Here is a 16,904-nt window from a genome sequence, read left to right as displayed (position 1 = left end):
CGCGTCCTCCCGTCGTTGTTGGCGAGCGCCAGGATGAGTCAGGGTAGTGGAGGGGGGAGTTTCCCCAACTCTGAGCTTTCCCCTCGCCGGGTGCTGTCCCCGGCTGCGGGCGCTAAGGAGTTGTTCCCAAAACAGAGGCCATGGGTGTTGAATCGGCCCCTGCCCTGTGCATCATCCAGTCTTACTTCATCCCTCCCTGCCTGCCAGATGGCTCGGGAGCCAGCTGCGGGACAAACAGCCTAGCCCAACCTCTCTGACCTCCCAGCAGCAGCCCCGGCGGCACCAGTACCCCCAGAGAGACACGTGTCAGCCTGCTCGATCGCTCCAAAACTGGGGCTACGTCCGAAGCCACCCCCGAAGCGAGCCCCTGGCCCCTGGAACAGCCGCTTCCGTGCGCTGGCCCCGGCAGGGAGGGCTGGGAGCCGGCGCTCGGCAGGTTCTCCCTGCCAAGTGGGTTCTGCTCCAACCCTCTGGTTTTAATCGTTTTCCAATCCTTTATCTTTCAGCCTGGAATTTTCCAGGTTGGGGCCGTGCCCACCGAGGTATGTTTGATTTGGAGACAATGAGCAAAACCTGGCTGAAGCACAGCGGCTGCCGCCAGCCGAGCCGGGGGTCACCGTCGTGCCACGCGAGCTGCCGCCCGCACTGCCGGCGCTTCGGGAGGCCTTGCTCCGGTGCAGGATTCGGCCCTGACCCCAGTCCCGCTCGCCCCGGGGCCGACGGCGGGAGGGGAACGACTCTGGATGCAATTAGGGGCGTGGAGTGTCGGCGGGGGCGTCTGGCGAGGCACTCCCCCAGCTCCCAGGTGGGCTTCCGGCAGGGCTGGCTCCCATTAGGGCCGGCGCAGAGGCAGGAGGGGCCCCTCGCCGGCGCGGGCTGCTCGGTGCGGTGGCCACGCTTGCCTGCTCAAAGGGCCTATTGTGGTCCTCTCCCCACAGATTTTTCAAATTAACATCCCGAATTCCTCTGAAAATTGCTGCTGTGTAAATATTTTCGCTGCGAGCTTTGTATATTTTCCAGCCCAGCGAGGAGAAGAAAAGTCCCTGGCGGAGCTGTGGCCCCGTGCCTGGTGCCGCCAGCCGCTGCTGCAGCCCCCCGAGCCGAGCTGAGCACAGGGTCGGCCCTGGTGTGTCTCCCTATGAGCACCCGGTGACAAGGGACCTCAAGACTCTTCCCTCCTGGCCCCTTGCTGTCCCTTCACCTCAGCTGCATAATTTGTCCTTTGCCTAGCGAGGTGACTTTGTTTGCTTACAATTAGCTGGAGGTTTCCAGGAATCTCCGGGTGCTGGGGATGCTGGGGACCTCCCCAACAGGTTCCATTACTCCTAGGGGATCTCCAGCAGCTCCAAAGTGACCACACTGGCTGCTGTGGCACATCAGGAGCAAAGCAGAGTTTTGCTTGGGCAGGTGCAGTGCAGACAGGGAACCCCAAGCCAAAGGTTTTGAGGTGTCTCAGCTGGGAGGTGCAGGGAGCAGCACAAGAGGAGCAGTGGGGCTCAGGCTTGGCACTAAGGGGGGTAAGAATACTCTAACCACGATTCAGCACCCTGTGGAGCTTAGATACCCCCTGAACACCAACATATTCACCCATGCAGTGCTCAAAATAGTCTCTTCCAGCCCCAAACCGGAGTACAAAAGTCCCGCTGGCCACTGCCAGCCCCAGCGCACGCCAGCAGCAGCTCGGGGCGGCACATTGTGTGGTGCTGCTAATTCCTGCGAGCTGAATCAGCGCTGGGGAGGGATTGCAAAACCCCCTGAAATGAACCCAAAACCAATCCCTCTCACTATGCAATCCCAGTGGGGCCAGCAACCCAGCGTCCCAGCCAGAAGCCACTCAACAAGGAGCCACCGGTTTATGGGGGTAAGTCCTGCTGCCACAGTGCTGGCTCAGCCCTGTGCCCCAACTGCTGTGCGCCTGGAGGACTCTGGCTTCCAGAGAGCTATCCCTGGCCTCATGGCAACGAAGGCCTGGTCCTCTGGGTCCCCCAGGTCCCCATGGCTGGAGCAGAGCTCTGGGCAACATATTGCCTTAATGCAGTGCAAGGGGTCCCATTCCCTGCATCTCTAGGGTGAACACAGACGTGCCCATCCCACGGTCCCACATGTGCTGCCACAAAGCCTGAGCTGCCAGGAAGAGCTCATGGGTAAGCAGAAATCCCACCAGCTTCCTGGAAGGTTCAGGGGGCCAGGGAGTGCTAGGAGGCCACAGAGGTGATGGTGGGATGAGGCTGTGGCCTGTGGGAGCGATTTTGGCGCTGCTGCCACTCACTGCCCTCCCACCCGAGTGGCACAGGGCTATTTTTACACAGTGTAATTACCAGGGCAAGCAGCCACCCTGACATCAGCTGCTTTGTGTGGCTCTCCAGGAGCAGCTCCCCACACAGGGACTGATCCCACTGGGGTGGCACCCATTGAGGTGGCCTCTCCCCACTCTTCATGTCTATGGTTGGCAGCCAAGCCAAGACACTCATGGAAAAAGGGACCAAGGGCAGGGAGCTGCAAGGGCGTGGGGGACAGGGATGGACCTGTCCTGCTCAGGACTTTGCCACCAAGACCTGACCCACTGGGCTGAGTGCTGTCAGAGACAGCCAACACAACCGAAAAAAGCTGTTCAGTTCCCAGACCGAGGTGAGACAGGGCATTGGGGCCAGGCAGGATGCAAGCACGGTGGGCTATCAAGGTCTCATTACAGCTGATAAGGGTGACAGGATGGCAGTGGGGATATGTCTCAGTGGGGTGAAATGCTTTGGTACACACAAGGGTTGAAGTTAGGAGATGCTGCAAGCCCACAAGCTGGCTCAGCCACAGGGTTTGGACGGGGGTGGGGTGGTGAGCATTGTTCCTGGGTAAGCACCCAGACCTCTCCATGTCTTGCTGCAGTGCTGGGGAATCAAGCAGCCCAAAATCCCTCCACAAACATCCTGCTCTGACAGTTCTGGCACCTCCCAGCTCTGGTGGACTTTGCACCACGAAGGGTGGTGGGGATCCTGCTGTCCCCATCCCCTGCCCCGTGGGGCTCTGCCGGGCACCAGTACATGCCATGAGCACACTGATCCTGGACCTTTGCAGACTTGGTCGCCTCATACCAACCGTGGTGCGGACAGGAAGTACCCCCAGCTTATCTGGGGGCATTTTAGGGACACCAAAAGATGTGGTGACACAAGGGAGCTGCTGTTCTTTGGCCCCAGCGTGGTGACAGCCCCGTCCTTGGGCAGTGCCGTGCTAGGCGCCGGGCGTGCAGCAGCAGTGTCTGGTCACTGACCTCGAGTTGGAGCTGGTAACTCAACCCCACCGGTGCTGGTTACAATTTAGGGCAACAATAACCTATTGAGGCCCCTTTCCTGCCTCCTGCCCGGCTGCTCCTTCAGCTAATTAAAAGGGCCTGGGGAGGGCAAGACAAAACCCGAGTTGAAAGGAGTGGCAGGCACCTGAAGGTGGCATGTTGAGGACCATGGCATGGAGAGGAACCCACTCACAGCACCTACCACCAGCTCTGGGCATCAGCAGCAGGGGTCAGCTCCTGAGCACAACCCTGGCATAGCTGGGGTACTTTCAAAATGAGCATTAGGGCAGTCACAACTATCTGCCCTGCTCAGGGTTTGGGAACCCCCTAAATGCATTTACTACTCCCTATTCTCTGCTCTCTTCTGCTGTGGATGCTGGGCAGGGGCACAGCCACCTTGTGGAGTTCGTTTTGAGCATGGACGTTGGGGTGGGTGTGCTGAGGTGGGAGTGTTCCCCACTTTGGGCCATGCCACGGCGCCGCATTGGGGTGCCACAGAGTGCCTGGAATGCATGGTGCTGGCTTGGCAGGCATAGACCCACGCGGCAGGGTGTGGTGGGGACACGATGGGGACGCGGTGGGGATGCAGGCTCCCCTTCCCGCTGGCCGGGCGGCAGTAATGCATGGTATGAGCTTCCTGCCCGCCCACTGATTGCTTCCTCAAAAAGCCTCAACGAGCTGCTGACGCTGCGCCCGGCTCCGCGCCTGCGGCTCACGCCATGGCCGCGCTGGACGCTGCCCCATACTGGGCGCCCATGGCCATGCTGGAGATCCGCAATGGGCACCCCAAACCCGTGGCTGCTCCACCGTCCCTGGGATACTGCAATCACCGTCCTGGCAGCTTCCAGCACCCCCTGCACTGAGCCTGACCCGATCTTGCAGCTCCCCTCTTTGGACACTGCCTTGGCCATACCCCCACACCAGACAGTCGCGGCTCTGGGGCTCCCAAGCACTGCATCCCACCAGTATGGGGATGGTTCTGCCCCCCCGCTCGGCACCTCTGCCGGGAGCCAGCTCAAATCCCCCTCCGCCATTTGTCATCCCGGCGAGATTTACAAGGGGGGAGTGGCTGGGGCTGGAAGCACGTCTGGCCCCATAGTGGCTGTCTAAAAACAGCACCTCCTGCTCTTTGGAGACTCCCGGCATGGGGTGGGGGAGGATCCTGCTCACCCCCGCCACCCCCAGCCCCTCTCCTTATCAGCCAGCCACGCAACCGCAGCGCGGCGGAGCCGTGGCGTGCCTGCGAGCAGCGCCCGCCAGCCGCATTCCTGGCGGCCGATAAAGCCAGCAGCCAAAATAACCCCAGCCCCGCGAAGGGGCTGAGCGCAGCCCGCAGGCTGCAGCCCATTTAGCCAGGCTGGATCGGCCCGGGCCAGCGCCGAGCAGCGAGTCAGAGACACAGAATCGATTGGGCCGGGAAAGATCCTCCAGTCCAAAGTCATTCAACGCTACCAAGGCTGGTGCTAACCCATCTCGGCAGGATTTGGGGTGCTTCCTGCCAGATTCGCCACTGACAGCAGGAAGAGACCCTCAAAGCGTGCCCCTGCAGCACACTGCGTGCCCTGGCTTCTCTCGGGAATGTTCACTCTGGATACTAACGATCGCTCATTTCATGAGGTTGGGCATGGCAGCCCCATGGCTCTGCCCACTGTGCTGGCAGAGCTGAGGAGCTGGAAAGCTGTGAACTGCTCACCTCTGGAGCTCGCAAGAGGGTGAGCCTCCCCACTTGCTCCCACCAGAGCTGCTCCCCCCAGACACTGTGCCAGCGCTTCCTCATCGTGCCTATGGCTGCCTCCCCGCTCTTGTCAGTCCTGCCTGCTGTCAGCGTAGGCTCAGAGCTGACACCTCAGTGCAGGGGCAGCCAAGAGCCAGCCCCACCATCACAGCTCACTCAGCTCCTTGCCACAGGCCACATACTGGCACTTGGTGGCTGCCAACCACCCAGCCTGCTCTAGCATTCCAGCCTTCCATGGGGCCAGCCTGCTGTGTGGTGAGGGTCCTGGCAACTTTGTGCTTTGCCAGCAGCTCTGAGGAGAGATAATGGCTTCCACCACAGCCTGGCAAGGAGCTTGTCCCAAACCCTCACTGCCACAGCAGAAGGAAGGGACTTCCTCCTCTTCTTCCTCCCAAGCAGTGTGGGAGAGGCCAGACTAGGTCTAACTAGAGTGTTCCTCACCTCAGTGGTGCCCTACAGACAGGAGGTGGCTCCATCGTGCCTTGATGAGGGGCACTTACCCCTTACAGCCACCAAAGCTTCTTTTCCACTTCCTCATGGGACATTCAGTGAGTGTGGCTCAGTTGCTGGCCTTGCCATGGCTGGCTGGGCAGCCCCACAGCACCACGGCACAAAGCAGTGTGGCTCCACTACAGGCAGGAGGTTGAGGCCGAGCTGCTCCAGTGAGCAGCAGTGCCAAAAGAATTTGCTCGCCCACAGCATCTTGTGCCACCCGAGTGCCTATGCCCACCCACCTAGAAGTCACCTCAGACACTGATGGTGCTGTTCCCAGCAATGCCACCACATGCCACAGCACACTTGTGCCATCCCCAGCACTGCCACTGCCCTGCCATCCTACCCAAATGATGACAGATGCAGCCACACCATTACCAACCTTGTCCCCAGCTTTGTGGCTGAGCGCTGCCCGTGCCAGGAGTATTCTGTCACCTGCTGCTCCATCACCATGCTCCTTTCATGTCTCTGATCATGGCATCCCCATAGTGCCATCTCACGTCCCACTGGCTGTCCTCCCACCCCATGGTAAGACCCGGTCCCTACCCAGGTGAGGTGTCCAGCGCCACAGTGAGCATTGCCCCGCTGAACCGTCGCGTGTCCCACAGCTTCACCTCCCGCTCCCGCATCTGCAAGGGCACAAACATGGCATTAGTGGGCACCAGGACTGCCTGGCTGGCCCTATGGCACCACCTCCCTCCATCCCTAGCAAGCACCATGTCACCTGACAAGGGGACCTCCTGCTTTCAGGAGGGACAGGCCACCCGAAAAGCACCTGGAGCCCTGGCACAGTGGCTGCAGAGAGTGGGGCTGGGGCACCCTGATCGCGCCAGGGCTGCCTTCCTGGTGAGTACCATACCTGGCTGAACCCCACGGAGATGAGGCAATCGCTGGAGCCCATCCAGAGCAGCCGGGTGTCCTTGTTGTTCTCATGTCCCAGGACACTCTGCAAGGCACAGGAGACATGGCCATCACTATCACCAGCGGGCATGCCAGGCGCACCATGCGGGACACGTGCTTCACTGCTGGTGGCCGTGAACCTTCCCAGGGCCAAGCAGATGGAGCCGAGTGCTGCCTCCTGACTGCTGAGGTGCCCAAGGTGACGGCAGTAGGGACAGCCTGCAGGCAGTGACAGTCCTGGGCACCCACCCTGTGCCAATGCCAGCATGGGTGCTTTGTGGAGCGGCTGGACTGGCTCCTAGTGAGGAGTGGCAGCAGGTAATGTGAGTGTGAGGGGGTGTGGACCCCCAGGGCTCTCCCCACACTCAGTGAAGGGGCTTGGGGGCTGTGAGGAAGCTGCGCCATGCCAGCAGACATGAGAAGAGGCTTGGCCACAGCCATGGCCACAGTAACAGAGGGACTTACTTCCCCAGCTGCATCCCTGGGCTCTCGATCCACGACGAATCCTGGCTGCAGGACCTGGGTGCCCCGCATGCTACTGAAACACATGGCACACTGAGCCTGCTTGTGCTCCCCACAAGACTCTGACCACCTGCAGCCCCACTCTGCCTGTCCTCTGTGGGGCTGGGACACCCCCAACCCACTCCACAATCCTCAGCCCAGTCACCACACTGGTCCCAGTTATGCTCTGCTAAGGAGGGGAGGGGAAGAATCCTGGTGGGGCTGGTGGTGGCTGCTTGCCAGCTCCCATGTGGCCCCCAGATGGGTACTGTGGTTGTTGATGTCTCAGCAGGAGCCAACAGCCCCATGGCACAGGCAGCGCTTGCAGCCTCCTCACTATCGTTTATGAAGCACCAATAAAAGGTTGCAAACCATTCCAGGACTGGCATGGAAGAGCAGAGGGCTCTGCCAGAGCTAAATCCAGCATAGAGCTTCTGGCACCTCAGCACCAGGTAGGAGGGACCTGGTGTGGGGGCAGAAGGGGTGGGGTAGGCACAGGAGGATGCCCACAGGCCCAGGTGGGCATGCACAGACTGCCCCTGGTGATGGAGAAGCAGCATCTTCTGGGCTGCCCACAGGCAGGCTGGGGAGGCTGCAAGATGGTACCAAATCTTTCACCTCCCCAACAGTGAGGCCCTGCTGGGAGCAGCCTCCTGCATTCCCAGCCCCAAAGAATGCCCACTCTCTGGAAGGACCCACAGCTGGGGCAGAAGGCATGCAGTGCCAAATCTCCCCTTCCCTGGCTCTGGCATGCCAGCTTCCTTGCCAGCACAAACATGGTGCTTGCCAGCCAGTGCGGCTCACTTGGCAGAGGCAGCACTGGGCAAGCCAAGCCCGGCACTCCCAGGCGCAGGGGCAGGATGTGGGACAGGAGGGGCCTGTCCCCCACCTCCAACACATTGGCACAGTGGCCAGGTCCTGGGAGGAGAATGGAACACATCCCAGGATGGGTGCCAAGGGGGATGGAAAGCCCAGGAGCCAGGGCCAAGCCTGCTCATAGGCCAGAACACTTCTGCACCTGAACTGTGCACCGTGGCAGCCAAAACTCAACAGCTGAAGATTCCATAGCCAACTGTGCCAGCTCTGCTGGTCCCCAGAGCCAACCCACACAGCACCGGAGAGGTGTCAGTCCCCGGGTCACCCAGCACAGCACCCAAGGGATGGTGCTGGGTGTCAGTCCTGCAGGCCATCCAGCACAGCACCCGAGGGACGGTGGTGGGTGGCACAGCTGGCAGAGCACAGGGCGATGCTGCTCCCAGCCCACATTGTGCTGGCGGTGGCACAGGGCCATGTTTTCTCCATTAGTTCCGTCCCAGCTGAGCAGGACGTATGGCAGCAAGTATGCAGCCAGGCTGAGGCTCTGCTTTCGGTGGTGCCTCTGCAGACGTTACCAGAGGTGAGTGTGAAGGGCTGGCTGGCAGTCACCCTTAGGTGGGTGAGACCCCCAGGGAACCTGCCCTCCCTATCCCCCCTGTCCCACGTCCTCCAGCGTTTGGGCAGAGATAGGGTGATGTGACCTGGCACCAGTGCGGTTTGGTCAGTGGGGAGCTTCAGGGTGGCCATGGGGCTCCTGTGGGGCTTCCCTGGAGTTGGCAGAGCTGGGCCAGATGGACGCTCAGCCTGGGGGGGTGCTGGGACGCCCCCTACCCCCACCCCGTGTCCCTGGAGCTGGGGCCAGTGACAGCCGGAGGGATGGGCACTCCTCTGGAGTTGCTCATTCCCTGAGCAGGCTGAGGGGAGACCACCAGCTCCAGGCTGGCACCACAGAGACCTGAGAAGGCCTCCCAGTTCCCCGGCCACGCCAGCACCGAGGCATCCCAGCCTCCTCCAGCCCATTGTGTGAGCCCAGCCCAGCTGGTTTGAGGCAGCCCAGGATGGGGGGAGCTTGTGCTCCCTCCTCAGTGCCGGATCGGCTGCACTGGGAGGGCTTCCTGGCACTGTCCCTCTCCCCACCTCACTCTACCCCTCCCAGCACAGGCTGAGGTGCGGTGCGGGTAGCCATGGAGCTCTCTGCTGCGGGCTGTGGGGGGCCGGCGGAGGGGATCAATGCTGACATGTCCAATGCAGCTGTTGGCAGCGAGGCTGAGTGAGCTGGGAACAGCTGCCTGCAGGGAGCGGCCGCCTTGGGCTCCGCGGCTGCTGGCAGAGCTCGACATGGAGCAGCTACGGCTGCAGGGCTGGTGACGCCCCTGGGGTGCTCCCTGCCTCCGCAGGAGCAGCTACCCTCAGCCGGGATGCAGGGCAAGGAGAGCTGGAGATGGGGAGCCCAGAGCAGAGCTGCAGGGTGGGATGGCTGGGAGATGGCTGAGTGCCCACAAGCATGGCTAGCTGATCCCTGTGGGAAGCAATCCCAGGAGAGACCTGTGGGTGCAGGAGGCACCAGAGCCAGGCTGAGCCATTCTTTTGCCAGCAGGAACCAGGCAGGAGGGGTCACCTCAGCCTGGGGCACTGCAGTCCTGGGACTCCTCCTTCTCATAGTGAAATGATGAGCCCAGGAACGTGGGAGATGCCATCACTGCCCTCACGCCCCAGGAGGATGTCTGGGACAGGAGGGATGAATGGCGTCCGGAGGAGCTGAGGGACCTAACCACAGCCCCACATCCTCCACGACCTCTCTCCACTGCCAAATCCCATACTACAGAGAGCAGAGCAACCTCTCCCAGGCCAGCCCTGCTCCTCCTCTCTGTCTGCAGCTTGAGGACACCCTGAGCTGCCACCTGCCCCCAGAAAAGCACAAGGATCCCAGCCACTGCCCATGGTGGCCACAATGCTCCTATAGCCATCACCCTGTTGGCACTGGCCCCTGCCTGCTGCTGGGTGTGGGGCGTCTGTGTCATGGTGGGAATAGACTGGGGAGAGCCTCCTCCCTGACCCCAGATGAGCATTGCCACAAAGCCTTGTTGCCCTGGAGAGCTGGGAACCTAGTGCTGTGCAGGCTCTGCCTCTGCCACCCTGCTGCCAGCACAGCCCCACACCTCGATCCAGTCCCTCCTGCCCTCAGTGAAGCTAGTACAATGTCTCAGCAAGAGCAGAATCCCAGCAAGGACAGAAAGGTGAGCAGACTCCCACCAGAACAGCCCCTATGGCTGTAGAGGCTCCCACTATGGCACAGATGCCCAGGCACAGGGCTGGGAGCATCTGGTCTGGGCAGGCCACAATACTCATCAGCACAGGTCTCTCTTCTCCCACATCTCATCCCTCCTTGTAGACACCAGCCCCATGGGCTTTGCCGCAAGGCTGTTCCCAACCCCTCTAAAGCCCTTTTCCCTCCTTCCAGGAGTCCCAGCTCAGGCAGCAAGCTGGAGGAACCCAAAATGCTGTGCCAGAGCCACAGTCCTAGGTAAGCGAAGCATCAGCCCATGTCCTTGTGCCGGCACCCTGCAGAGCTGGCGAGCACAAGCAGTGCCCACTGTGTTCCTGCATCCCTTGCGATGCTGCTGGCTCATCCCAAATCCTCCTCGACTTCCCCATGTCTGCCATTCCAAGCGGCATTCCTGGGAAGGACGGCCGAGGGGGAAGCAGAGCAGAGGAAATATAAACAGTGCCGCGCAGCTACGCTGGGGAACAGAAGCATGAGAGCGCCGAGCACGCCGTGCTATAAATAGGCAGCCCAGAGCCAGGCCAACTTTCTCAAAGCTTCCCACGGTCTCCTTGGGAATGTGGGATGCTCTGGACCTTCCCCCAGCCCGGAGGAAGCTGCTGCCGAGGCTGGGAGTCAGGTACCCCCGGGGTGACCCCGGTGTGAGATATCACATCAATGGGCTGGGCAGGGAGGAAGGCTAAAAGTCTCTGTCCCAGTGCACTTTCCCCTGGTGAGTGGTCCCCAACCAGCCCTGGGCTGATCCCAAGCAGAGGTTACATATTTGGGTCTGTGGGGTTCCAACTGTGGGCACAGAGAGCTCACTGCAGCCTGGATCTCCACCTTTCCACAGCATCACCCTGCCATTATGGCCATGCTGCCCACAAAGACCCTTCCCCTGCTGTACTCTCCCACCACAATGAGGGCTGATATGGCCCATGGGATGGTAGCCACGGTGTGGGGGAAGGGCTGGATTCCCTTTCCCATCCCTGGGGCTTCGGGGCAACTCTGGTCTTGGGGTGACATCATGGTCCTGCCTCACGCTGACTGTGCTTGGAGGGCTGCAAGCCCCAGGTGCTCCCCAGGCACCAAGCTCTACCCACGTGGTGTGGGGAACAAACTCATGGTGGGGACAAACGCACGGTGACACCCAGCCAGCTGTCCCCAGGTGCCCTCAGCCCTGCTCATTAAACAGAGCTCATTAAGATGTGAGCAGGAGTGTGCTCGCCCGACACGCGTGGCCGTTCCCTCACCCCCGGTCCTGCCGAAACGCTGCCGGGGGAAGTTTCTCGTGAGAACGGAGCCAGCTCCTCTCCAGCCCACACTGGCCGTGCTGGGCGGCAGCCCCGCGGCCCGGCACCCGCCCCGGCCCCGTTAATGGGAGCCAGGTGCTGGCCAGATGCTTGCAGCCCCTCGCCCGAGCACGGTGTGTGGGGGTGGGATGTGGCCTGTCGCAGCCATGCCATGTTCAATGGACATGGCTGCACTGCACCAAACTGGGGAGCAGGCTGGCATGCAGCCACGCTGCCCATCTGGCATGGGGCACGCCATGTACCACTCTTCTGCTCTTGGGAGCCACCTCTCATCTCCAGTGATTCTGGCTGACATCTCTGTCAGTAAATCCTTTTGAGGATGAGATGTTCATTGACTGGTGGATAAATGATACTCATGTAGAGCTGAAGGTCTAACAGTGTCTCCCTCCACCCCCCAGACTGCTGTATGCACCCCGCTTAGGAAAGCACTGTTGCAGAGGATGGGTAAGACCATGACTCATTGTGCAGGCAAGGTCACAGAATGCTTTGGGTTGGAAGGGACCTTAAAGATCATCTAGTTCCACCCCCAGCCATGGGCAGGGTCACCTCCTACTAGATCAGGTTGCTCAAGGCCCCATCCAACCTGGATTTCAACACTTCCAGTCTTGGAGCCTCCACAGCCTCTCTGGGGAACTTGTTTTCCAGTGCCTCACCACCCTCATGGGGAAGCATTTCTTCCTAGTGTCTAATCTAAATTCAGCTTCTCCCACTTTGAAGCCATTATCCCTCATGCATCTTGCCCCCACCAGCCCCAGGGACCCAGGGCTTCCCAGGACCCACAGGAGCAGGCAAGTAGAGATGCCAACTTAGGGTCCTTTGTCATACACAAGTTGCTGTGCCCTGCACTGGTTCTGGGGACCCACATAGGGCATCAGCTGATGTATACAATCATGGACTAGTTTGGGTTGGAAGAGACCTTTATAGACCATCTCACCCAACTGCCCTGAAGTGAGCAGGGACATCAGCAACCACAGCAACTTGCTCAGAGCCCCAAACAACCAGGGACAGGACATCTATCATCTCTCTGGGCAACCTGGGACAGGGTCTCACCACCCTCAACATTAAAATATTTTTCCTTCTCTCCAGTCTGAATCTCCCTTTCTTAGTTCAAATCTACCACCTCTTGTCCTGTCACAACAGGCCTCGAAAAGCACTAAAAGGCCACAAGAACATCTCGCTGGACCCTTCTCTTTTTCAGGCTGAACAAGCTCAACTCTCTCAGCCTGGCCTCACAGCAGAGGGCTTCCACTCTCCCATCACTGCTGTGGCCCTGTTCCAACAGGTCCCTGTCTCTGCTGTTCTGAGGATGCCAGAGGTGGCCCCAGCACTGCAGGGAAGGGTCTCAGCAGAGGGTCAGAATCCTCTCCACCTGCTGCCCACGCTGTTGGAGATGTAGAGGTTGATTCTTTGATTCTACGATCAGGACACAACTGGCTTCTGGGCTGCAAGTGCAAAAGCACGCTCATGGTGCTGTGACTCCTGTTCCCAATGCTGGTGCATGAAGCACCTCAAAGACACACCCCAGAGGGACATGGGAACATTTCATGGGGTTTGCACTGCAGGGTAGGTGAGGATGGGAGCAGTGAAGTACAGAGCCCGGGCAGAGCTGGGGCCATAAGGAACAGGATGTGAGTAGCTTCCAACAAGAGGGTCAAGGCAAGGAGGGTGAGCACCAGCACCCTTAGGAGGGGAGGGCAGGCTGCAGCTGGGGCAGAGTGGCCTTGGATGTGGGTGAGGTGGAGATTGAGACTCACAGGACCTCTCCAGAAGGATGGCAGCACTTAGATCCAGCCCTGGCCCAGCAGAGGTGGTGCCTGCAACAGCAAAGGGGTGGCTCTGGCACATCTGCTGCCAGTTTCAAGACACTGGGCAGCAATGGGATGCAAGCACAACCCTAATGCTTGCAAGTCTCTGCTCCAGCTCAGACACAGCAATGAGTGGCCTGTGATCCAGCAGGATGAGGACACTGCTCTCCCAAGGGAAATCACGGCCTGGGTCTGTAGTGGGCACCCTGCGGGGTCAGCCAGGCTGCAGCCAAGCCACTGTCGCTGCGCCACATGCTCCTGCCCACTGCTGGGACACGCTCAAAATAACTGCCCAGACACAGAGCCAGGAACTGGGGGTACAGCCACCACAGGGGCACGGCCGCAGGGCGTGGGCAGGCCGACAGTCACCCTCCTCACCATCCATCAGACCCCAGCCCTGCACATGAGGCATCTGTAAGGCCCCAGGGCAGCTCCAGGGATCACAGCAGCAATCCCTCCTCCCCAAGGCTCTTATTTTAGCTCCTTTTGATCCCTTTCTCCCTATGCTAATAAAAAGAAGAGTTTAATGAGGCTGGTTTGGCAAATTAAGAGGAGCAGCCCTCTGCTGAGGTTGGCTCCAGCACCGTGTGCTGCAAAAGGATCGGCAGGAGCTGGTGCCGAGCCTGAGCTCTTCGCCTGCTGCAGAGGAAACCCAGCCCTTGACGCCGCAGGAGCCAGCCCGGCTGGAAAACCCATCACACCTCGCTGCGAAGAAAGGGTGAGTTCAAAGCAGGGAGCTCTCGAGGTGCTGGCACCACACGCCAGGCTGGCATCGCCCACTTCCCTCTGCGCGCTGCCCCGGGGCAGAAGGAGCCTCTCCAAAGAACCCACCCCTCCAGCAACCCGGGAGGAAGAGAAAGCAGAACACCGGAGCATTACTCCTCTTGGCTGAGCAAACCCAGCGCAAGCTTCCAGAGGATTTATGGCTTTTTAACGTTTTCTCCTTCAGCCCAGCACTTTAAGACTAAACATCTTCATCAGCTCTCGGCTGGCCGGGGTGAGGGCTGCGGCGCGGCAGCGCTCTGAGGTGCATATTTCTCTTGGCAAAGCCCGAGCGCCAGCCCCGGGCTGGGTCAGACGGCAGCGGAGGGAAGCGAGCTGCCTGCTCGGAGCAGCCACCATCACTCACACGTTATTTTTAAGAGCTCAGCGAGACAGAGTCCACCCTCCCCGGGAGACTTGGCTGGAGCCCACGGCGCTCATGGCTTCACCGAAGCGCCGCAGCACAGGCCAGCAGGTCTGGCGCTGGGAGAGGCACGGGGCGGGTGAGGAGGGGGGATAGGTGCAGGATGGATTTGGGAGCAGACACTGCTACCTCCCAGCCCCACCAGGCAGCACGCAGAGCAGGGGAGCATCACAGGGGCTACTTGAGGGCTAAGGAGCTCTTTGCCCTGGCTCACTCACACATGGGACCCACTGGGTTTACAGACTGACCGACTACATTGGGTTGGAAAGGACCCTCAAACGTCATCTTGTCCAACTCCCCTGCAGTAAGTTGGACAAGATGGTAAGCAGGGACCCCTCCAACTAGATCAGGCTGCTCAGGGCCACACCAAGTCTGATCTTGAATGTCTTCAGGGATGGGCCCTCAACCACATCCTTGGGCAACCTGTTGTAGCTGTATACGGCGGTGATGTATTTACAAGGCTGCACCAGGGGCCATGGCACTGCTTGTACCCACCAAAAGCACCCAGGGCTCTTATGGGAGCTTAATACCCAGGCTCCATGGTGGCAGAAAAGTCATAGTGCAGTGTGACACCAGAGCACTGTCTCCCAGACACCAGAGGCCATCAGCTTGCTGAGCCACCGGCAGGAGCGGCACAAGGAGTGTCAGAGACTTCTGCAGCCACCTCACCCTGTTCTCCACTGCATCCCTCCCCTCCCAAAGGCTTCCAGCCCCTTCAGCAGCAAGGGCTGGCGGCTGGTGGCAGCCAGAGCCCTCAAGCCACAGGAAACCTCTAATAAGAGGCTGTTTCGACTCCTCGTCAAGCCATAAGTCCTCAACTTATTTCCTAATTGCCATTATTTGCTGAGCTGTTTGGATCCAGCCACCCAGCCCTCACCCTTGCCAGGTCCTCGTACCCAAGAGCCTTCTGCCCAGCTCCTGCACAATGGCACAGAGCCCAGCAACCCCCATGGGGCTTGGCAGCACTGCCTGGAGGACTTGGGATCACTGCCTGGAGGACTTGGGATTGCTGCCTGGCAGCTTGCCAGCCTAGGCAGAATGGCAGAGGTCCCCTGTGCCTGATCCCACTGGGACTAAGGAGGAGGCTGCCTACTGCCCCTGCCCTCAGCCCACACCATCACATTGCCTTTCCCAAGCCATGCCAGGGCTGGCACAATTGGGGCCCCAAGCCAACCCCATGGCAGGCAGTGGACATCCTGACAGTACCTGGGAGGCGGCTGGGCTGGCTCGGGGGTCAAAGATCCGCAGTTTCTTGTCCTGTTGAGATAAGAAGAAAACAGAGGAGGGTTAAGGACCCTGGGAGCAGTGGGATGTCAGGCTGTATTAGGCAGAAGGCTGGAGTGAGCAGCCCCTTTCTTCCCGTCCATCACTCTGCTGCCTACAGTCCTTGTCCTTGTGGAAGGCCACACAACATTCTCAGTATCCTGTCAGCCTCAAAACTGGTCTTAGAGAAGGATGGAGCCTACAAAGCAGAGCCAGGGCTGGAGCCTGACCCTCAGATGACACCCTGTCAATGCTCCTGAGCATGTTGCCTGGCACTTCACAGCCAAATGGGCCATGGGATGCCCCTTGGAATGGGCTGTCTGGAGTGCAGAGGCAGCAGAGGGGTGCCCTGGTGCCAGTTTGCTGCCAGAGGCCTATATGGGAAGCACACATTGTGCTGGCCAGACCCACATGTGGAACGACCAGGGAGCTGACCTACAATCCATGGCACAGATGGAGGTCTTTGTCTCCACACTCATCCTGATGGCTCAGTATGGGGCTCCAACTGCTCACTCAGCGTTCATGCTTGGTCTGCATGCTTAGGTGGTTCCTATGCTCCATCTTGGGCCCACCAGCCCATGGGCTTAGCCTCCACCCTTGTCACAGTGTGGCTGACTCCTCAGCCTGCAGGCTTGGTCTGCACACCCAGCTGGGCTTACACGCTCAGCTGGGCTTGCAGAGGCAGCTCTGCTTGTCCAGCCGCTGTGCACGGTGGGGCAGCTCTCTGGGCTTGCACGCTCGGTGCAGAGGGGAGGCTGCTCGCCTCGGCCCCACGCTCGGTCTGCGTGCGGCGCCAGCTCAGCCTCACAGCATCGCAGGACGCCAGGTTGGGAGGGACCCCAAGGCGGGGAGCCTGCCCCCTCGCTCGCCCTCCCCGCTCGGCCGCCATACAGCCGCACCCCCTGCGCTTGCGCGTCCCAGCGCGGCCGGCGGCGAGCCGCAGGCGCCACCTAGTGGTGATATCATCCTCAGCTCCGGCACCGCTCACTGGCCCCATCTCTGCCCCTCTCTCCCCGAGACAGCCGCGCTGGGCCTCGCAAGAGCTGACTGCAGCCGGCCTGGCTGTGGCAGGAGGTTGCAAGGTCGCCCAAGCGAGACACTCTACCTTGCAGGAGGTACCAAGGAGGTGCCCGTCTCGCTTCCAGGCCAGGCTCTGCAGCTGGTCCCCGTGGGCATCCAGAGCTGTGGAAGGACAGCAGGCTCAGCACGGGCACCAAGCAGGGCTCCTGGCACAGACAGGGCAGGAGCCATTGCTCTGCCACCTGCCAGCACCGGAAGGTTTCCGATGGGAAATGGCCTGGTCCCACCAGGATTCTGCTGTGTCCACACGTCCCTGTGCTGCTGGCA

The 16,904-nt window shown here is 60.4% G+C and overlaps 1 protein-coding gene across 1 annotated transcript in view; it reads right to left on the bottom strand.

Annotated features, from left to right (window-relative positions):
- Positions 1-16,904, bottom strand: part of CORO7 (coronin 7) — a 37,498-nt gene that overhangs the window by 13,617 nt on the left and 6,977 nt on the right. The window contains exons 6-9 of the mRNA XM_064153396.1: positions 16,663-16,739; positions 15,501-15,551; positions 6,370-6,456; positions 6,057-6,139 (exon numbers count right to left, since the gene is read on the bottom strand). Of these exons, the coding sequence (XP_064009466.1) occupies positions 6,057-6,139; positions 6,370-6,456; positions 15,501-15,551; positions 16,663-16,739 (298 nt within the window). The remainder of the gene's footprint in view (positions 1-6,056; positions 6,140-6,369; positions 6,457-15,500; positions 15,552-16,662; positions 16,740-16,904) is intronic.

This window comes from Pogoniulus pusillus, chromosome 13 (genome assembly GCF_015220805.1).
Source record: "Pogoniulus pusillus isolate bPogPus1 chromosome 13, bPogPus1.pri, whole genome shotgun sequence".
In the NCBI taxonomy this organism is placed as follows: Eukaryota; Metazoa; Chordata; class Aves; order Piciformes; family Lybiidae; genus Pogoniulus; species Pogoniulus pusillus.
Note: the sequence above shows the minus strand (reverse complement) of the source record. Positions and strands in the feature narration are given on the sequence as shown.